At 42.1% G+C, this 23,057-nt stretch overlaps 1 protein-coding gene across 1 annotated transcript; it reads right to left on the bottom strand.

The window, feature by feature from the left end:
• Nucleotides 1-1,030: 1,030 nt before the first annotated feature.
• On the bottom strand, nt 1,031-21,586 carry GLDN (gliomedin; the record flags this gene model as incomplete). The annotated part of the gene is made up of 10 exons (XM_084268081.1): nt 1,031-1,490; nt 4,949-5,099; nt 5,798-5,923; nt 6,005-6,085; nt 10,682-10,807; nt 11,503-11,649; nt 13,742-13,849; nt 14,953-14,970; nt 16,863-16,914; nt 21,272-21,586. 10 exons carry the CDS (start codon nt 21,584-21,586, stop codon nt 1,031-1,033), a joined length of 1,584 nt encoding a protein of 527 aa, XP_084124207.1.
• Between the last annotated feature and the right edge of the window lie 1,471 nt (nt 21,587-23,057).

Here is a 23,057-nt window from a genome sequence, read left to right as displayed (position 1 = left end):
TGTTATTTCTCACCTCTAGCTGTCAAAAATTTAAATGTGAGTGGGCAATTACCAACCAATTAAGTCACTAAGCACCACAATGAATATGTGCATTCCCACTCCAGATATTTAGTTTTTCTAAGAACAGCAGCAAAATAAGAATACCCTTCATTTTATGTTTTCAGCTTTATGGATGAATGGGAGATTTTTTTCTTTTAGAAATAAACTTCTTATAATTAAGTGCAGCTATAAGCAAGTGATAATGGTAGAGTTTACATGCCAGCGAGGGGCAAAGAAGAGTGCAGCAACACAAGCAACTCAAATGCTGTTAAAAAGGGAACTTTAATCATAAGTTTTACATCTTCAATTTTATACCTCATTACTTTTCTTCCCACGCTCCATTTGCCAAACACAATTTCATGTATATTCAGTGTTTAATAATGCCGTTATTCCCATTTTCCTTGTACTTGGGCTGGATTTTGCTTTTGATTATGTAGCAGTTCACTGAACTGGTCAAATTTGAAGCTTCCTGCTTTTTCTTTTTCCTGTTATTTTTAACAGCTCTATATCTTTGTCCAAAAAAAAAAATGCTCAGAGATTCATTGGAAAGCATCAAGTGAAAAGGACAAAGGTATTTGTACACAAGAGTTCGTTATTTAGCCATTTATACCAGACTATAATCACTGACTAGAAAATGACGGCAGATAAGATGATTGCAACTGAGGGTTATAAATAGTCTCTGCTGAGCACATGACCATGGAATAATCAATGTATATTAGACATAATTATCAGCTGAATAACAGGGGAAAAACAAAAGCAAGTCTGTGCTGTGTTCCAGCTGCAATACCAAACAGCCATTCTTTTCGACAAGAAGGGCCTGTGTAATTGCGGTGTGCAAAGGCGCCTGATCTCCCTTGCATCACTCACAGACCACCAGCCGTGAACAGAAGGTTACACCAAGCGAAGAGACCCCCGTGTGTACATCGTGTAGCTTTAAATAATCTCCCTACCCAGACAGGGCTCCCCTGCACGACACTGAAAACACATTCATTCACCTGCTAAACCGTACCGGGTATACCATCAAGCTCCCGTTCTCCCACGTATACAAGTTCTTATCTCTGAGGCTGTAGGAAAGCATAGCAAGGACAGACTGTGAAGACCGTAACTCGAACCTTGCATCAACCTGCTGCTCTTTCAATAAATCAAAAGCAAAACTTACTGTTGTATCCTTAGTATCAGTAACGTACATAATGCCACATGCTATGAACGCATTACCAGCCTTGGACTTAGGATATGTTGTGTTGATATGCCGAATGACTGAGAATGTCTCTTCATCTATATGTGCTACTATTATATTTTCATCAGTGCTTGAGGCATATATAATCCAAAGACCCTTCTCATCCACTGCTACGTTGAAATACGTCTTCGAGTTAGAAAAGAGGTAGTTGCGACCATGATATAAGGCATTTTCAATTAGCAGCGTGCCCAACGATGCTTTATCGAGCCCAAGCCTGAGAAGAGATAAAGTAAGGATTCAGTTTGTTGTGTTAAGGATTTGTTTTCACACACACAGGTTGGTTGAATCAATTCAAAATGCATTACTGATAGAAGCGTTGTTGAAAATACTTGATTTCAAGGACCGTTCTGCTGTCTCCAGATGAAGTACTGCACTCCCAGCACCTCCCAAAACACTGGGAGAAAATTCCAAAGTAAGAACCAATCTAAGAGACACACAAGAGCATGAACTTGCTTTGGTAGTTTCACTTTATTTAGTCTAAGAGCTTTATTATCACCAGGATGAAAGAAGCGACTGAAAGGAATGGGTATGAAAAAGAATTAGATACCAGGTGAAGGCCCCAATTTGTGAAGTGAAATCTGTGCAGAAGTTTGCTTTCTACTAGGTGGGAATTAAAAGGAGAACATGCGATTGACGAAACCAGCATGAATTCTGGGCAGGTTCACCTAGTCTTAGATTTCCTCTTTTAAAAACAGTTCAGATAATGCTGTGATTTGCTCAAGTAAACATCAAAGGAATAAAAATTCTACTTTTGCAGAGCCAAAATTCTGACCTCATGCTGACCTCCAACAGGACAGACTGTCTCATCTCTGATGTATAAAATTGTTTTTATTCCTTGAAATTCCTTAATAGGATGATAATCTGAGGACAGCAGCATTCAGCAGCTAAATTGAGTGCCTCTACTGGTTTAAGAGGGTAATCAGCTACTATGAAGACACATTTGCAGTTAGCATTTAATCACTGAATAATGCTGTGATTTAGCAAAGGCAGAAAGAGAATGCTTTATCCTTTCAAGTAATGCCTTCAGTAATGAAGTGCAGTTCATTGTCTGACTTCTAGCTAACTGTACAGCCCCACTCCTGAAACAGAGAAAAAGCACTAATCAAGACACGAATCTGCTGCAGTTACAGAAGGTTCTGAAAGGCACACTCAATAACAGGAACATTTCAGATCCAGGAACTTACAATAGACAAAAAAATACCAGAAGAGTAATTTTTCTGTGGAGGCGGCCTTGATAGCACGTACTGAAAAACCCCTCAGAAAAGTCAAGAATGACTAACTAGATATTCCCCCTCAGCTCTTGTAAAACTCTTGTCTACAGCAACTCCATATTCCAGCAGCAAGTACGTGCAATAAAAAGTTTCAAAGTTGGGGAAGATTTCAGAGAAACGTGTGTCAACCAAGACAGTTGTTTCACGGTCATAAACCACCTCGTGCAAGGGCCAGAAGGACAGCCCTTAGCAGGAACAGACACATGGAAATGCAGGTTTTCTTCAGGGCTTTTTTCTGTTAAAAGCCAGCAAGATCATTTCATTAGAAATGTGCAAGATCTGCACCACAGAACACATAGTCTTTTCCTCTGGTTTACGTGAAAATCCTAAAAAAAGCAGAAAAAGTGAGGTTTCACTCCTGGGGTTCTCTTCCACTCCCCCATCAAGGACAGTCTAACCTAGAACTTCAGATGGTTCAGAAATTCCTTAATCTTCTGGTGCCTTGGGGTAAGCGACAAGATATGGTGCAATATTTTCATCAACTGCAGGGAACTCAGGCTACAAAGACTTCTCTGATTACTAAAATAAACAAAGTCAACCAAAAAACCAGAGGTGGGAAAGCGTGTTACGAAGCAAGGGAAGAAAGGCTGAAGCAACCATAACGTCAGGGATCTGACCATCATGAGAAAAACTGCCAAAGGCCTGAGAACACAGTTTCACCAGCTTTTAAATATGACAGGGAACTAGCTGGAGGTATTTTTTCAACATTTGCAAAATGAACCAACCAAGCCCTCAAACTCTTTACATTAAATCAATATAAAAACTCCCAGGAGCTTTTCTGCAGCCAAAATTGAGGACTTGACTGTCACAGAATTCATCGTGCCTCATCCTATCTGTGCTGAAGGTAAATAATCAGCGTGAATTACTGAACAAAAAGGCCATCTCCCAGCAGCTCCTTAGAGGGGTTTTGACAATTCCACAAGTAGTTTGTGCTCATCTGTACATGACCACAGGAAGTTCTGTCTGAACATGAAAGAAAACGTCTTCCCTTGAAGATGACCAGGCACTGGGATGGGCTGCCCAGAGAGGTTGTGGAGTCTCCTTCTCTGGAGATACTCAAAACCTGCCTGGACACCATTCTGTGCAGGATCACCCTGCTTTAGCAGGGGGTTGGACTAGATGATCTCCAACAGTCTTTTCCAACTCCTGCTGGTCAGAGAATCTAAGAAGGCATTTCCCAATTACCAGTATCCAAGCAAAGGTGAGAGACGACTGTCCTATCACTGTGTATTGCTCAAACAGAGATGGTCTTTTACAGATGTATAAGCAAAAAGCCTGAAAGATACTGAGAGGAGGTTGCCAAAAAGCGGGCTGGTCTTTGGCAGAATAAATGTTATAGAATCCAAGCAGCTGGCTCACATTCCTTGGCATGCAAATGAGTATAGGAAGGCAGCACTCACACCTGCTTGGGAACAGACATCAAAGTATAGTGATGTTCTTGGCTGAAACATCAGAGTCATGTAAGAGAACTTGAAAGCAGATGCAATCTTGCCCTTGCCCTTGGACTGTCTGTCTTTGGCGCTTCCCACATGAGATTTTGGGTTTGATTTGTATTGTCTGTTTCTGTCCTCAGTAGAAACTGAAGAAAGAGACACAATTCCCAGTTCCAGGTCAGGGAGATGCACTGGGAGAGTTGTAGGAACTTCTTATTACAAGGAAATCAAACAGTGGAGCCACTCCTCCGTAACGGAATGTGCAGTTCACCAGGTCGCCATGTCCTCAGCTGGTGCCTTACCACATTCCTCTGCACAACCCCTAACAGCTAAGAACACTGCTTTCTGAGAGCAAAGCCTGTGCATCCACCCAGCAAGAAGTTCTGGAAAGCCAAGTTCCACAAGTGGGCTATAATTGTATAGCCACCCAGCTGTGACCTTCAAACTGCAGCTGGACCAGTTCTTACTCTAATGCAGGAAGATGCACAGCTTGTTTTTTAAATCAATTTACTTTTTTCTGACACCCAAATTTCTTAGTCAGTTCACATTTCTTTCTGACAATTATGAACACAGCGAAGAATCCAAGTGCAAAAACACCCTCAACAATGGAATGTGTAATGGGAACCCTTTGGACCCCAGGGCAGCCAAAAGAGAAATCTGTTGCCATTCTGCACATGGCATCTTATTAATCTGAAGGCACCACTGTTCTAGACACAGAGCTAAATGACACTGTCACAGGACAGCAACAGACCTGGATTACCCTCCTAGTTCCTCTCCTCCCACACCTGCACACACAGATGGAAGGCCAGTAGCCCATATTCTTACTACAGATGGGAAAGAATAGGGCCACAGACAAACATGACATGGTACCATGAAAGCAGTCTGCTTTTCTGACCTCTGTCACTCTTAACTCATTGCCCCCTCCTTCCACAACATCACTTGCCTTAAGTCAACTACGTTTGACTTACTTCAGGATGACATTGGTTCCTCCCTTCTGATAGTACAGGTAATTGTTCTGTACTGCATGACCACAGCCATAATAGAATCCTGTGATGTTAATGATCCTGTAGCTGTCATTCAGCAAGGCATTGGAATTCTCATATTCTTTTATAGAGTTTCCTAAATGAAGGGGAAAACATGAGAAAAGCCTATTTATTTGGTTCATCTAATTCTGAAATCTTTACTGTAGAATTCAACTTCTATTGCAAGTCAATGTCCATCAAATATCTGACAGACAACAACTGTATTTGTATTCTCAGTAACGATTCGACTTGCTGGAACAGGATAAATTATCCAGAGATGAACACAGACACAGAGTTCCAGTGCCCACTTCCCACTGACCTGTTGGGCCCTAATTCTGAACACAGTTTATAAATATACATAAAGTATTTCCTTTCTCCACTTTGGTCCTGGATATTTCCCTACACTAAATGTAGCCCATGCAGGACCTGATTCATTTCCGTGCCTAAATAAAGGGGCAAGACTCCTAGCTACCATTTAGGGAAATAAAGCATCAGAAAACTTGAAAGAAAAGAATCAAACAAATGAATATCAGGCATTTAAACATGAATTGGTTATAAAAACTAAAACCCCCAAACTATTTTCCAAATCTGGCGTTGACTCCGAAGATGTCCCAAAGCTGTCTGTAACCATGTGTCTAGCCAAATATTATACAGGTGGTATGAAAACCACTCTGAAAAAGATGTGGGTAAAACGCCCTCCATGCTCCATTAGAAATATTAGTTTAGGTTGGAGGAATTAAGAAAGCCCTGTCAGTGTAACAACCCACTGCTGACCAGGGACTACCACTAACCTACCTGAAAAATGCATGGTAAGCCAGATCCTTTCATCGCTTATATTCGCCGGTTCCCGCATCCAAGTTCCAAACGTCTGCTGCACACTGACAAAGTGAACAGGACTCCCCACAGATCTGATGACACACTCTGGCAGGGAACAAGCACACGTCTGTTATCTGTGATATTAAAGTAGTAAGCAGGCATTAGACATGGTTGGTAGCGGGTTACCAGGTTTTTTGGAAGGAGCAGGGGTTCTGTCTTCAGCTTTTCCAGCCAAGGTGTCGTCATTCGGTACAGCACACGTCTCACCTGGAGTTGAGAAAGGGTAAAACATGCCGTTTTCCTGTGTTTGACACAACAGATGTGCACATCAGTGGCTCCACTAAAATAATGACAACTGGGATTTGGTTTCTTCTGAAAAAAAAAAGCTTAGGCTGGCCTGGTCAAAAACCAAGATAAAAAAGACTTGCTCTCGCTTCTGCCAAGGAAATGAGGTGTTCAGGGCTGGTTTGTTTCCTTAAGGTTGTCAGACAGAGGGTCAGCTTTGAGGAGTAACTAATTTTGCTCAACAGAGTCAATTCCTTAGCTGTGAATTTCTGAGTAGCTGCAAAGATGCCCCTTTTTCTTAGACAACCGATAGCTGGCACCTGGCTGATTTTGCAGTTAGTACCAAACGTGCTTTTCTGGGAATGAGTGATGGCTCAAAAGCTTTGTGCCCAAATCTACATGCTCCAGCAGAGGAGGTGTATTCTGTAGGCAACAGTGGAAGCTTTGCTCATGCTGCTAATGCCTGAGACTGTAATAAATTACTATCACATGATGTGTAAGAATGCAGGCCAGTCATCCATGCTATTAAAGAAGCTGTTTGAAAGATTTAAAGGTAATTACACACTACAGTCCTTACACGCACAGAAATGGTTCACTTCGAAACAGGCATCTGGGAACATTTTTCCCCACCTACCAACAATTAAAAGGGAAGGTGGTTGGGTTTTCTTGTTGCTTTTACTGTTAAAACAATGTTGGAATCAAATTACTTATGGACCTCTTTCTGTAAACCCAGATATCTTTAAAGTTATGCAAAATGGTTTGCTTAGACTGAATTAGCCTGAGAACAGCTCACAGCTCTTTGCTGAAGATAGCCTGATTTCACTGTAGTCTTGTTTTCTAATTCCATTCTTAACTTTCATCTCCTTGCATGTCTCACATCACCTGACTTGCAGGCTGCAAATTCTGTTGGACACACATTTTCATTGTTGCCTTCCAATGTATTTCTGGGATTTACAGGGCTGTGATGGAAGTTTAAATGAGAAAGACAGCTAAAATATCAAAGTATTATAAAGTGATGCTAAAAGGGTGGTGTGGCATTCAGGAAAGGAAGGATGGATACATCGTAGTTTTCTCCTTTAGGTTACATCCTCTCTGTCCATGCAGACAGCAACTACTCCAAAACAGAGCAAGAACGACATGTATCTCTCCCACCCATTTATCCAGGGCATTTGGTGATATGACATTGAAAGTTTATAAGTGATCACAGCACATCTCCAAAGTAAGGCACAGTCAGTCCAACCATGGAAAGATGAATGCCTGTAACTAGATGCTAGCAATCCTGCTACATCCCTTTCCTGCTTCTCATCTGTCAAAGTACCTCAACAAAGGAACCCACTCAGCGGAAACAAGTTGCAATGCACAAGTTCAGTTTCTTTGGCTGAGTCTAATCGATACAGTTAACTGAACAAGCAGTAGTTTACCTAAACTACAGAATAGTCAGGACCCAGTCAGTGTTTGTAATGAAGCTGAGTGTGCTATTTGCTTTTGAGAACATCTGCAGTACCCTCTGAGGACTTTCAACTGCATGAAACAGAAAAAACTAAGATTAAAAAGACGGTTTTCAATCAGACACTCATGTGAAATTTTCACTTCTTTCTTTCCATCAAAGAAAAGATAAACATCCTACTGACTCCTACCATAAAGCTTTCTGGCTGAGAGTTAATGGAGTATAAAATATGTGAAAACTATTGATTTGGTCTGTCTGGGGAGGGTAGGAAGGATGCAGCAAGGGAGTGTGGCTCACAGATGTTTTGTTTCTTTCAGAATTAGCTGAGGGTACCATTGAGAACAAACACACCTGATCTACCAACTAATTACTCTCTTCTCATAAAGAAATGAAGTTTTATCAGATTCAAAATTTAAACAAACCATTCTTGTATTCCTATATAAGAAGTTAATTACTTTGTTAATCAGCATGTGTATTCTCTTTTTCTCCAAAGGGATACGAATATTTAATTACAAAAGCTGGCTTAGCCTTTGAATTTTGGTAATAAGATCTCACAGCCTACTGACTCATAAAATGTAAATGCTCATTGAGGAAGATCTCATCTTTGTGGATTTGTCTGAGTGTAACTCCCATTTGCACACTGGAATTTAAAAAAAGAAAAGAAATCCATCAGAAATCCATCAGATAGCTTATCCTCCAAAGCACTTCAGTCTGTTTCAACACTTGAGAAGAGGTTACCTAAGTGAAGGGTCCAATTATATCTTGTACAGCACTTCATGCATTTCTGAATTTCAAATAGGATGAGATTTTCCAGCTATCTACTTTCCATTCTAAGGAGGCTCTCTGGGCTCCATTCTGATACTTCAGTGCCCAGAATCTCCTGACTGAGGCTCTTAGAAGCTCCTACAATTACCCACTGTATTAAAAACACAAGGCAGAAATAATTGATATATGTCCCACCCAGTATTAAATATTCACTGGTTAACATGATTTCTAAAAATAATTAAAAAGACTTTTCATCTCAGCAAATTGTGCAGAATGGCAGCGACAGAACACCACAGCATCCTGCTACTGGTGAGACACACGAACTGCTCCTTATGCTGTTCCCTTCCTGCATGCCTACCAAGAAACTACGTTTCCAATTACAAAGGAAACCCCACTTTACTGTCACAGGTAACTCTCCTCTTTTCCAGCAGTGTGAAAGATTAGTTAATGAGATAGCCTCTGGTATTCTTTTATTCTTTTTATTCTTTTATGGGATCACTCTGACCTCCCTGAAAACAGGCATCTCAGCTGGGAGGAAGGTTTATCCTGGAACTGCGAAAGCCACAGTCAACTCAAATGCAATACCACCCGTGACAAAAGACAAGGACAGCCAGATCCAGTGTGTAGAACCACACCCAGAAGTCTGCCTCCACTCCCAAGCTGGAGTAAGCTAGAAATACAATGCTGTCCTTGTTCCAGCCTCTCTTGGCTTTCATAATCATCCAATTGCTTGAACCAAAATTTTGCATATTACCACAGTGTTTGGAGAACCTATATTCCCAAGCATCCAAACCACCAGCTCCTCCCATCTTCTAACACTAATTCTGCATTGGGGGTCAGGGGGGAATGGCAGCTCATCTTCCAATCTGTGGAAGTGATTTGAAATGCAAGTCCCAAAACCACTGTCCTGGTTTCAGTCAGGATGGAGTTAACCAGACTGCTTTGGAGAGAGAGATTTAAGGAATGCATGATAACATTTTTGGCCAAAAGTTTCAAAATTCCAGCAATTTCAGTTATCCATCTTGAAATACTTTTAAAACATGGCAGCTGATTTTCAATACAATAAAATGAGTATGAACATCCATGATTTCCAAGCACCAGGCTTCCCAGCTGTGCCCATTCCCCTGCCCCCAGGAGCCAGAACTAGCATCAAAAAGCATGAAAAAAAATCAAGCCTTCATTTACGATTCAAACCAGAATTGTTTAGAATCATAGAATGGCATGGGTTGGAAGGGACCCAAAGGTTAATAGAGCTCCAAGCCCCTGGCCACAGGCAGGGCCACCAACCTCCAGGCCTGGATCTACACAAGGTTGTCCAGTGCCCCATTCAACCTGGCCTTGAACAAAGTAGTTCAAGCCTATCTGCAAACAAATCAGTTTAAAATGAAATTTTTCTATGATAAACATTAATATCTGTAAAAATATAGTAAGAAATGTGTTTACTATAGAAGGGGTTTAGAATATTAATAGTCTTTGGTATCATGTTGACACCAGAGTTTTCTTCCACAAAGTATTTCTTCATTATTACTGTGTATAAATCCATATAAACTTCAGGCACAGGAAAACACGCTCAGTAAACTGCCAACGTATTTACAAAACCTGCTGCTTGAGACAGCAGAGTAGTTCCCACCAGCCACCTGACAGAGGAGGAGATGTCTGCCAAGTAGCTTTCTCCAGGAGTGCTCTACACAGCAGAGGCAGCACTTACTCACTGAGACACACATGGGGACATGCACAGACACATACTGCCTGAGTATTAGTTAACCAGTTAACCTCACCGACACAGCCAGAGTGAAGGAAATAATGGTATCTCAAATGACAGGTAGATCAGGAGTCCAATATGGACAAGTAGCAACAATGGAAAAGAGCTCAAGATCACCTTGCTCCAAAACTTACACAATGCAACAGTCACAAAGCCTCAGATAATCCTTTTGTGTTGTTCCTCCAGCTTCTAAAAATTCCTAGCTAGTTCAAGCTTGCTTGAGCCTTGCTGATGACCAGGCAATTTTGTAGAATACAGTGAAATGTAGCCCAGCTAAAAAGTGTTCTATTCACATTTAAAATTAAAAATCAGCACTTAAAAGCTAAAAATTTCCCCTGCATTTCTCTTACTCTCTAAATATGCACCATGTGGAAATACTTGGCCTGTGCATCAGTGCAGAATGTTTAAAAGACTAATACTGCTTAAAGTTTCTGCCTTATCCAAATTATATTTCAGAAAAAAAACCTAAGCACAAGCTCAGCTTTAAGCTTCTGCAGTTTTACTGATGACACCAAAATCAAGCACATGCTTACTGGTTTATAAGAACCAGTTTATAATGCTGAACTTGTTCATAATACTAAAAAGAACACTGGAAAAAACTAACCTGTGCATTTGCTGCTGTACACGTTCTCCTGAAGCTGTGCTTTTCCTTTACCTTTCCGCTTTCCTGGAGGCCCTGGGGGTCCAGGTGGTCCAGGGGGGCCTGGCAGTCCAGGTTCACCTTTAGCACCTATGTACAAAACAGAGCACAATGTCACAGACCCTACAGGCAACAGGCAGGTCACTGTATGTGTCCACATGGTGATATTTGAGAGATCTCTGAAACAGCTTCTCATGAGGTTTCTGCATATAGAAATACAGTGCAATAAACTCGTTAGGATGCTGTTTGTTAGAAGGTGAACCATACAGAACTTCACAAGTTGTAGGACACCAATGCAATATATATATATATATGTATGTGTGTCTGTCTGGATTACATGCATATTAGAGAGTTAGAAAGTTCTGTTGCCCTTTACTTACCATATTCTAAGGCCTCAGCTTCACAGGCTACAGTGCTATAACTTTACAGAATTTATGTTTGTGGCTGCTTCACATATTCCTGAGTTGAAATGTGCCCCTCATTTTCTAATAGAAAAATAAAAACACACCCCAAGGAAGAGCAGGAAGAGGTGAACTGTCTGGAAGTGTACTGGCATTGATGGAATTAATGGACACCTCAACCCAAAGCTCAAGCAGAAAAGGTTTTGTGAAGACTTCCACTCAAACATCATCTGGGCAGACCAATACTCAAATTTCTCTATGGATAACATGGTTACGCTGGTTGGTCCTAATCTTGCAGATCACATTCATGCTTCAGAAGCAGAGCATGCCTTTTTCTTGTCAAGGACACTGCTTTAAAGAGCTCCTAAGAGGACTTCTTCCTACCTTCCAATACCACATCATTGTTTACATCCCCTTTTTCACCCTTTGCTCCTCTTGCACCTTTTCCTCCTGGCATACCATCTTTGCCGGGTAAACCTACTTCCCCAGGTTCTCCTTTCTGTCCTTGATCACCTTTTGGTCCTGGCACACCTAGAAATAAAAAGCATTTCAGTACCAAGAACACTGTTCCAGTATCAAACATGATTTATATTTTTAAACACAAAACACATTCACTCTAGATGTAACCTAATACGAAGGGAAGCAATACGAAGCACAATCTGTTTGGTGCCAACAATCCTTTTCTCACCCAGTCATCTCTGAGCTTTGAACATGAAATACACAGACCTGGGCCTGCTTAACACTGGCCTGAGAGCTTCTGGGTAAGTAGAATACTAAGGAAAGATGTGCAGCAATAGATTCATTTCACATTTGCAAGGTTTCAAAGTAGGGCATTTGCATGGTTCCTCTAGACTTTTTCTTTCATGTAATTATACACTAAGATTACAACACATATCACACTTACAACATTTTCCACTGTCCCAACAGGGCGCAGATACAGCTACCTAGTAAGACTTTCACTTGGCTGCTATAACCCTCCCTCTACGGGTGTTAGAAGCATGACCAGTCCACATACTTTTTGCACATCATCACATAGTAAAGTAGCAGGTTTAACAAGACCTTCCTTTGTCCTCCGTGATTTAGCTCTGCAGTAAGGAAAGCAATAGTGTGCTTCTACAACTGACACATCAAAACCTTGCACCCTTTACTTTTGTGGCAGTTAGTATTTTCTTGCTTTGGGAGAGAGAAACGTTAACAGCTGTACAAATAGAGAGGTCAGTGGCATAGGTTTCAAGCACATTACTGTTAAAGTACTTCAGAAGAAAATAACTTGTTTTTCTACTAATCATTTTACTACTTAAATTGATTTTGTGAAAACATAAATTAACAGTTTTGGGGTGAAATCTGAAATGTGTCTTTGGTACAACTGCCACCTGACTCTCTGAGGAGACTCTCACTTTCATTTCCAATTTTAAAAATTCCTTAAGGATATTAAAGCAACAGACCACACAGTGCCTCAAGATATGGCATATGGACAGATGTTCCACTTGTACCTGCCAGCAAGTGCACACAGCTAGGTGAGCAAGCTGGGCAACTACAAACACCACCCTACTAACATCACGCTTTCTACTCACCAATATCCCCTTCCCTCTTCTGTACAGCCTCACAGTTCTACCATTCTGATGCCTTTTTGTCTCCTTATCCTCCTACCACATACCTACCACCTTTAGGGCACCAATTATCCAGCAGTGCTTGCACATAGCTGTTGTGCATCAGATAAGTCAGTGGATAAATGGGTTACTGCTTTACACCTTCCCAGTAGTTCACAGGCTTGGAGCACAGTAGCTGCCCACCTGCCATTGCAGTTATTGCACAGTGATCCACAGCCAGCCTTTGCTCTGTCCCACTCCCTCATGTGCAGATGGGCTGGGCACTAAGAGACCACAGCACTTCTGCTGCTGGTTCTCTCTGTTCTTAACAGAAGCATGCCACAGTGAAATCAGTAAGTTAGGGCAGAGTTTCCTGCACCAGCATGGAAAATTGCTCACGGGCTACATGCAGCCTACGAGCTGTTTAGCAGAGCTGCTCATGAGCTACATCACCACAGTACCTAGAGACCCTACTGTACTACAAAGCTTACCCCACAATTAAAAAAGAGGGGAAAAGAAAAAGGTGCTCCAAGAGTGTCCAGCCCAAACAGACAATATAGAAAAGCAGAAAAATATGGAAATACTGGTTTTGCCATAGTTCTTATTAATCTGTAACCAAAACTGAGGTAGCATTGAACAACTTTCACCCTACAATTCTGGCTGCTTTTTTTTTTATATAAAGATATTTGAAGTCAAAGGCCCATTATTTTGGAAGGTTGAGGGAATGGAAATATTCTTATAAGAACTGGATCTACTATCAAGGCCAGAATACCAAGATTCCCTTAAATGCATTCAATAGCTTTAATTTTCAATTTTCCATGGTGTATCTATACCACCTTTCTCCCTGTGGAATAAGTCTGAAGTAATCTACCAAAGCTTTGAGTAAGACAATGAATGCTGAAGAATTCTGTTACATGGACCTTTCTTTGTAAACATTGAATCCCTTCTCCCTGTATACAGGTCTAAAAGTAACTACATCTGAACATAGCAGGAAAGAATGATTTCTTTTTTAAACAACCACCAAAAAAGAATACCTGTTTTTCCTCTTTTTCCATTTACTCCTGGTTCTCCCTTTTGTCCTGGTACACCTGGGACTCCATCTGATCCATTGTAGCCAGGCAGTCCATCAAGTCCAGGAGGCCCTGGACAAACCAAACAGCATAGCTGAATTTTCACTGTTAAATGTTATTTATCCTTAAATCTACTATACACACATATTAAGTTGGGGGTTTATATATATTTAATGTTTTTTATTTTTTTTTCCTTAGACATACAAATCCAGTAATTGGACAGTAGGTTTTCCATGTCAATATCCTCCTTAAAAATAACAAACCAACCAACCAACCACCCACAAACTAGAAATCCAAACTTTAAGGTACAGTGCTTGTTTGCCCAAGCCTGAGCACAAGAAAGCTGTCTGAAGTGCACACTGAACACACTTTGAATTATGACCAGCACAGATCAGTCTTTTGGATACCACTTCCAGAAAAAATACAGTGTAACCCATCCTATTTTTGAGTTTGACAGTTTGACATCTCCCACAAGCATCGTGAGCTCTGATGTTGCTTATGATAGCAACTGGACTCGGTAACACAGGAAAAAGCATTTACCTACTTGTTGAGAACACTGCGGTGCTAAGCCATGACTGGTTGGTAGAGAAGACATCACTCCTCCTTCAGTGCCATGTGAACCCCCACAACCAAAAGCACCTGATACTTTTCTGCTAGTTATTCTAAGTAGACCCACAGCTAAAGTAACCATTCCTACAGCCTAGCAACCACACAAATGAGAGGAGAGAGAATTAAATAAGAAAGGAGGTAAAGTTATGGGGGAGGTGGGAGGGAAGAATCAGTAACCAACATTTTCTAAAGATATGTTTTTAGTGCTAAATTATAATATCAGTTTGCTCAAGTTTTATATACACACACACTAATTCTTTTCTGCCAAATGTTACTTAAACACTTTTAATTCCATCTGGTTTTGATCAAGTATGTTTTATCAAATATGAAGCTGTTCTTTTCCCTCCACTAAAAAAGTGTAATGTCTGAAACCTCCTCTGTCTCAGAAGGGACACAAGTTGACCTAAATACAAAAATTAGAAGAGGCAGGCAGTCATTTAACCCTCCCTCATTCTAGTTAGCAGAGGAAGACAGCAATAGAAGATACTTGTCCATATTTCAACACTTTGTACCAGGAACTGTTTCGATTACCCAAAACTGTTACTGCAATTGTTCAAGTGCCTTACCTGGGGGACCTGGAGGACCTATAACAAGAACAAGCAAAAGAACACAAGAAAGAAGCAGCAGTGAGTTTAACCTAGAAAACAAACAAAAACCCCAAACAAAACCCAACCAAACAAGAAGCAAATCCAAAGTAAACTGATTATCATTAGATCAGAAGAGTAAAAGAAGAGGAAAACCCTTCAAAGATCAAAATGTACACCTATGGATTTAACTGCTCTGCTTGATAAGTATTTGAGCATTAGCAGAAACTCAGACTTACTGAAAGAGCATCCTTAACAGCAATTACATATACACACATGTTCTGCCTTTTGCAAATTTCAGTTAAAGATTTGACAACCAACCACCTCTCCAATATAACCTCACTGTCAGGGGCTTAGGTGCCTTCACAATGCCAAGGACACAAGGCATCTAGGAACAATCATTACATTTCCTTTACATAAGCATTCCCCAAGAACATGTTATAGTAAAAGAAAAATAGCTTTACAGAACTGATTAATGTCACACTTGAAAAACCTGTTGAAAACATACATTAAAACCCCACAAAAGACAAAAAGCAAACAGGAAAAGCAGGTTAGGAGAACACAAAGAAAGGTGCTAGTTCCAATCAAAGAACCAAATTAGTTCTGTGAATACTTTTATCCAACCAACAAAGTACTATCTTGTTTCAACAAAACTCTCTACAAGAGAAAATAACAGTAATTACTAGATTTCCCTAAAGATGACAATTTTCAGCATTAATTAGAAAGCATTATGAGTAAAGTGAAAACCATTTTATAATAACCATTACAGCAATTATCCCTCTTAATCAGTACAGGCAGTAACATTAGTTAACATCTTTCTGCCAATTTCCCAGCAAATGACCATTTTTTCCACACTACAATGTCATGCCCATTAGTGCATTCAATTCCTTCCTCATCTCAAAACCTGAGGATCTTGATTAATCCCGTATAATAAGCACAAGATAAATAAGCAACGTGCTTGAACAGTAGCAAACACCAGAGAGGCCTATCACAGAGAAAGCCAGTAACAGAGACAAAATTTCACAGGGTCAAGAGAACAAAACAGTGCAGAAGGTACCAAGTGCCATGAATTCTGAACTCTGGGGCCCAAAGAAAAGTTTTCAGGTTGTCTGTGGTCCAGCCTCAGTTGCAGTCAGAACCATCTAGAACTTCAGCAGCAGTGTTTCACACCTGTGCATGCTATAGTAATTCTCATTTACACTGAAACCAGCTGAGCCAAACGGACCTCAAAGCCATTTGAAAATAGAAATGAGATCGTGTTTTCCTAAACTCATGAGAAGTGGCTTATTACTGGTCTTCTCATTTCCAAAGGGAACACATGGCTGTTACAGACATCATAGTTCCCTTAAATTGGCTACTACCTGACCACATCACACAGAAACTCGTCACATCTCTTTTCCCAGCCATCAGATGTCCCAACTCCTCAGTGATAACACTTGAAACCCAATGCCCTGTTACTGTGGGCCAAGGCAGGGGTGGCAAACACGCTGCTTATTCAAGTCCCACTACTCCACAACTGTTACAACAATGGAAGCAAGTTTCTACAGCCTGTATGTCCATCCCTTATTAGCCCTGAAGTGTGGGGACACACACAAAAATAGCAAGACTAAGTCTCAGTTAGTATTTTTAACATCTGAGTCCATAAGATTTGCTTATGAAAATTACATGGGAAATAAACAGCCCCAAGTTAACATCAACAGAGCTCCTTAAATTCCAGCATATATAGTAAGTAAGCATAAGTAAGTCCCAAAGTAGCACCTATTATCTTTTTTTAAAAATAAAAATCGAATTGAAATGTGAATTCTGCTATAATAAATATAGCATAATACTTCTGTAATTCTGTATTCCTAACACAGGTACCATAGGTGCAATGCTTAAGGCAACAAACATACCTGTTAAGCATATCCCTTTTGTGCTGTTACATAAATCCACCATCACTCGGACCTAATATTGCAAAGAAAGTAAAGTTGAAACCAGTGCATCATAAAAGCATCTAGTTTGCTTTGCCTCCAGACACAATTCCAAAAAAAGAAAAGATACAACTGCCCACTCTGGCTTATAATAAAAAGCTCTCAACATTGTGACACCATTCAACTCTTCTGGCAGTGATTCTCTCATAGGAATCTGTTCAATACACTCATTTTATACCTTACTGAAACTATAAAGAAAATACTGGGCAGACAACTTCATACATCATCTAGGCATTATATTTCACAGTCACATTACAGGTCCTCCATGCTGAGAGTCAACATGAGTGTTCTGCATCTCATCAAAACAATCAGCAGAAATAAGAATATTAAGAACATGAGCACTGAAAGGGCCTCAGCTCTTTATGAGAAAGTCTGATGACTACAGTCAGAAAAGAAAAAGATTATTATTTCAGGGCTGTGCAATATAGGGTAATTTATGAACATATGTACCCAGAGTTGCACATGTGTTCATCTCTGTAAATTACACTATTTACAAATAATGGAATGCACTAGTGCCAAAGATGGAACAAGTACAAGTACAAGAACAAGTCAGTCAGAAAGGCAAGCTGATGTTTAATCCTAGAGAGGTTATCTGCCACTGTCAGTCTTTTTTTTTTTTTTAAATTAATGTATCATTAGCTTCAAGTGACAAATTAACAAACTCAAATTGAGGACAATTATTTTGATGGGAATAATGCTTTTGTTGCAAAATCAAACTATATGTGACAATGGATTTCAATTCTGTCAGATACATACTGAGAATTTACTGGATTCCAGACTGTACTAGAACAGCTCTTATAGTTAGAAGTTTTAGGCTCCATGTAGATTAGCTGAGAGGAGTGAACTGGTTTTAAATTTGCTTGTTCTCTTTCCCCTCACAGCCCTCAAAATCACTCGGCTTCTACCCTGTAATTTGTAAAATACATGTTGTTCATGTGTGCTCTAATTCCAACTGCATTTTAATCTAAATGGCTTTGTTGAGGTTGCTGAAATGATCACAACTTGCTTTAAGGCCCTCCAATTATCTCAGCAGCCGTATTTTCACCAACCAGTGTAGTTCAGGTGACAACTAAAAAAACATGGGAATCAAAAAGTAAACGTGTCACTGCAAATAGCCTACAACAGAACCTCCAGCTTAGCTATGAAAGAGGAGTACACCAGCCATCCAGTCAGCCAGCATCACCACCTTTGCCACGAAGAACAGCTACAGACAAAACCATATTATTAAAGGCTGTAAGTTTAGTTCTCCCATGAAAAAGGGTGGGGAAAAAAAGAAAAAAATCCCAATCTAAACTGCATAGCAACTACTCCAACAATGTGTTATCCATAAGCCACCACTTCTTGCACTGTTGTAAATCTCACTTGCAAACTTACTGCTTGCAGAGGTACTGGGCTGTCTCAACAGGCTTTCTACAGCAGCAGATTTGCCACTTTCCTATTTTTATTCTCTTACAAAACAAACAAACAAAAAGCACACAAACAAAAATACACTGACAGTGTTCAAGCCTGAGTGTGACTGGGCCTAACGCTATTTCCTGAACAATGGCCACAAGAGGTGTGCACTATACAGCAGTTGTGTGGAGCAGAACATGGACACACGCAGTACCAACCTGCAGAAACCCATGTCTCCACTGCAAGAGACGTCCTGTTTGGGCAAAGCCTCCACTGAGGACCCACGTTCAACAGATGCCAGAATGTCATTCTAAGGTCCACCAGGGTAGTACAGATCCTCTCACCTACTGCAAGGAACTCTGTCACATGCTACAAAAGTATTGAGGTCTTCATGTCACAGCAGTGAGAGTTCGGTGCAAAATGCAAACGTGCAGGAGTGTGAAGGGGGTGCCTCAAAATTTATCTAAGGACTCTTATCCCGCTTGAGCAAGTGGCTCTGCACTGTTACACACTCTCCTGAGCCACAGCCAGAATGAAAAACATTTGATACAATTTTTGTAAGTGCAGAAAGGCACAACCCCCCCCCTGAGCAGCTCCCAGCAGGATGTGCACATTTAAATGAAGCACATCACATGCAACACTGGTCACAGAGGTGAACTAAGCAGGGGAGCTGCACAAACAGCCTCCCCACACGCTGTCCATACACAGACCCCGTCACTCAGTGCTATCTGGAGAGGACAGTAAAATTCATGGAATCCATATGTTGTACCTAATGAGAGCAGAGTAGCACATTGAACCCCCACTGTCGGAGTCACCTGGACATCCAACCACCAGTTACGATTTGAGCCTGAGCACCCACAACGTTCAGTCCCTGTCAGGATCTAAGTCTCTTCTCTGGCAATTTTATTCACGGATCTCAGGCTCAGAGCAGCAATTCAGACTGGATGGAACAAAATGAGCTGTAGCTGCCAAATACACAGACAACTCCGTAAAAGAAACAGGAAGCAGTTTTGACTGAATGTGTTGATGCAAAGCCAGGGACCACACACACAAATATTTCACTGGGGCAGCAAATTTTTTAACATTACCTGATAAAAAAACACTAAACATTTTTGGGGGCTTTCCATTATTACTTTCTGTTTCTAGAAAGTCATTTAAGTTTTCCAATTTAAAATAATCCCACTCAGTAAAAGCAACTTGAGAAGTATAGTTCCAAATACATAATGATTTTGCATTGCACTTCAACCTAAAATAACGGTTACTTTATATTCCGAATTGACAAGGAGCCAGAATGTGTATTTTTAAATAGCATTTTTAAGACCATACAAACCATATGACTTCAAGGTTTCACAAAACTAAATGCTCCAGTAAGATGCATGGGGTCAAGAGAAAAATGTTGCTACTTTGGTAAGTGAACTAGGAACTAGAAACTAGAACTGAACCTCCAGTATCTTTCTTCTTTGCCTCAACAGTCTTTGAATTGCATAAATCTTGTACTGCAAATTCCAAATTCAAAGCATGAGGCACAAATGTCCTTTGCTAAAAGAAAAAAATAATCTAAATAAAACCCCAAATAATTGTACCATCAGAACTCCATGCTACAAACACCTATGCTCTATAAGCTCAGCAGCTCTAATATTATTATGGGCTGTAAAATTAATCAAAATGCCAGCAGAACATTAGCAAAACGGTATTTTCTATAAGTTACTTTTTAAACTAGCATTAGTTATATCAGTAAGGGCTGGAATTAGCCTTTCCTGGGGTTTTTGTGGGCTTAGGCCTGCAATCCTTACTGGGACAGAATTTTAACTGAACTTCCCTCAATATTAGTATTTTTCTTGCATTTCTTCTGACTCAGAACTTAAAAGTGTTTCTAACTATTTTTCCAACTATACGAGCTGTATGATTTTCCAACTACACAACCTTGTGTTCCTACACAGCGAGTATAATCTTTATACAGAAGTGCAAAAGTCTACTCAGAATGCCAGAGAATGGAGATACAGCTCTCCTCTTCTAAGGACATACAGCTCTCCTCTTCTAAGGACATACAGCTCTCCTCTTCTAAGGACATACAGCTCTCCTCTTCTAAGGACATACAGCTCTCCTCTTCTAAGGACATACAGCTCTCCTCTTCTAAGGACATACAGCTCTCCTCTTCTAAGGACATACAGCTCTCCTCTTCTAAGGACATACAGCTCTCCTCTTCTAAGGACATACAGCTCTCCTCTTCTAAGGACATACAGCTCTCCTCTTCTAAGGACATACAGCTCTCCTCTTCTAAGGACATACAGCTCTCCTCTTCTAAGGACATACAGCTCTCCTCTTCTAAGGACATACAGCTCTCCTCTTCTAAGGACATACAGCTCTCCTCTTCTGGCCCATCAGATGTTACCTTTAGCTTAAAGCTTACTGAAAGGGCACGATCGGTTTCACAGCAATAGGACCATGACATACCAGCCAGTCCCTCCTGTTGAGATGCTGAAGAGCAGAAGCCACAGGAGGGGTCCCCGTTAGCGGGGCACGCGTTTAAAAATTTGAAACCTCGGCAACCAGAAGGCTGGCTTTTCCTTGCAAAGTCAGTTTCTGAAGTGTCATTACATCCACAGTACTCAGAAACAACTCTGCTCCATTTGCCTATGGACCTTTTAAAAGTTCAATCACAACACACAAGCTACATGGCTCGGCGACTCTAAGAGCGCAGCATTTACAGGTGGCAGCGGGCCACTACCGCTTCTTAGGCATCCTACTCCTCAAAGCATCAGGCACAGCATGAACCCTGCAGCAGCCAGAGAGGGTCAGACCCGTCCGCGCAAAGCAAAACGTCAGCACCGCACGTCTAGAGGGCTCGTCAGGGCGAAGCCGGGACGCCGCTCAGCCCCACCACGGCGCAGCGGGTTCCCGCCCCCCCAGCCCCGCCGGGACGGGCGCCTCCGCCCTACCGGCACCATGGAGTAGGTCATCATCATGAGCATCTCGTCGTTCTCGGCGCGCACGTGTCCGCGGGTGCGCTCCCCGCGCCGGCTGCGCTTGGTGCGAGAGGCCGCCGGGAGCGCCGGGCCGGGGCCGGCGGCGCCCAGCAGGTCCCGCACGGAGCCGTTGGCCGCGGCGGGCCGCGCCGCCTCCAGCTCCCGCAGCGCCGCGCCCAGCTCCCGCCACTGCGCCAGGAGGAAGAGCGTCCCGGCGGCGCTGAGCGCCGAGAGCAGCCCCACGGCCACCAGCAGCCACCGCAGCGCCCGGCCGCCCGCCGCCTCCATCGCCGCGGGGTGGCCCGGGGACGGACGAGCCGCCGGCGGCGGGGAGGGATTTATGCTCCTCGGCGCCGTGGGACGCTGGCGGGGCGGAGGGGAGTGGCGGCGGCCCGGGAGCCGGAGGGACGCGGAGCGGAGCAGGGGAAGAGGCGCGACGAAGGGTGGGGGCACGGGGACCGCGGCCGCCCCGTTCCCACACCTGGACGTGGCACCCCGGGGATGCCAACCCTGCCGGGACGTGGGACAGCTTTAACACAGCCACTGTGGCTCTCAGTTAGTTCCTAGAAAGACAAGGAAATGGATTGCCCGGAACGTCACTGCTGTACAGAGCAGCAGGAGAGGAGAGGAGAGGAGAAGGCGGCTTCACTGAGAACATGGAAGGTCACTAAACCCAGAATATTTGTAGAAAAGTTAGTTAAAAGCTGACATTTTAAAGACAAAGCAGTTGAGTCTTCTTAGGTTGTTACTACTTTAAATCGATCTCAAGAAACCTGCAGGTTTTGAATGCCCAGTTCCCTGCAGGAAAGGGCTCTGGATCTGAACGCTGACAAGCAGCTCGCTGCAGATCGCTGCAGCTGGCCACCTACAGCCTTCTGCCTCCATTCTGGCTGTGACATTGACATGCAATTTGCACTAATCCCACAGTGCACAGAAAGCTGAACTATCAGGGCAAATCAAATTTTCATTTAATACATGCAGTTCTGCAGCAGCCAGTTAAACAGCTGAGAAGCCAAGCCAAGAAAACAACTCTATGGTATTAAAGTTATCTCTCTGAAACAAAAAAATGGCTGAAAAATGCATTGGTGCCCTCAGGCATCACACTGGAGACTCTTTCCATTTGAAACCATCATGATAGGTGGAGCAGGGTGAAAAGTAGAGGGGAGAAACATCATTCTATCTCATTCTGTAATGACAGGAGAGACAGAGAAAAAAAATCACCAGCATAGAATGGTGAGTAGAATAGTTGAAAAGGACTTTTAAAGGTCATCTAGTCTAACCCCCAGTGAGCAGAGACATCTTCAGCTAGATCAGGTTGCTCAGAGCCCTGTCCAACCAGACCTTGAATGTTTCCAAGGATGGGGCACCTACCACTTCTCTGGGCAAGCTGATCCAGTGCCTCACCACCCTCAGCGTAAAAAATTTCTTCCTTAAATCTAGACTGAATCTACCCTCTTTTAGTTTAAACCCATACCCCTGTCCTGTCACTCCATGCTCTTGTAAGCAGTCCTTCTCCAAGCTTTCCTGCAGCCTCTGTAGGTACTGGAAGGCTACAATACGGTCTCCCTAGAGCCTTCTCCAGACTGAACCACCCCAACTCTTTCACAGCTTGTCCTCACAGGAGAGGAGCTCTAGCCCTCTGACCATCTTCGTAGCTTCCTCTGGACCTGATCCAACACTGCTAATCTCTTACTCAAAATTCTAAACAGGTGCCCTGTACCATCACTGCACAAATCTTAAAAGTCTGCTCATGTGTGTG

This window comes from Gallinula chloropus (genome assembly GCF_964237585.1).
Source record: "Gallinula chloropus genome assembly, chromosome: 9".
Lineage (NCBI taxonomy): Eukaryota > Metazoa > Chordata > Aves > Gruiformes > Rallidae > Gallinula > Gallinula chloropus.
This window is presented reverse-complemented; position numbering and strand designations above follow the sequence as displayed.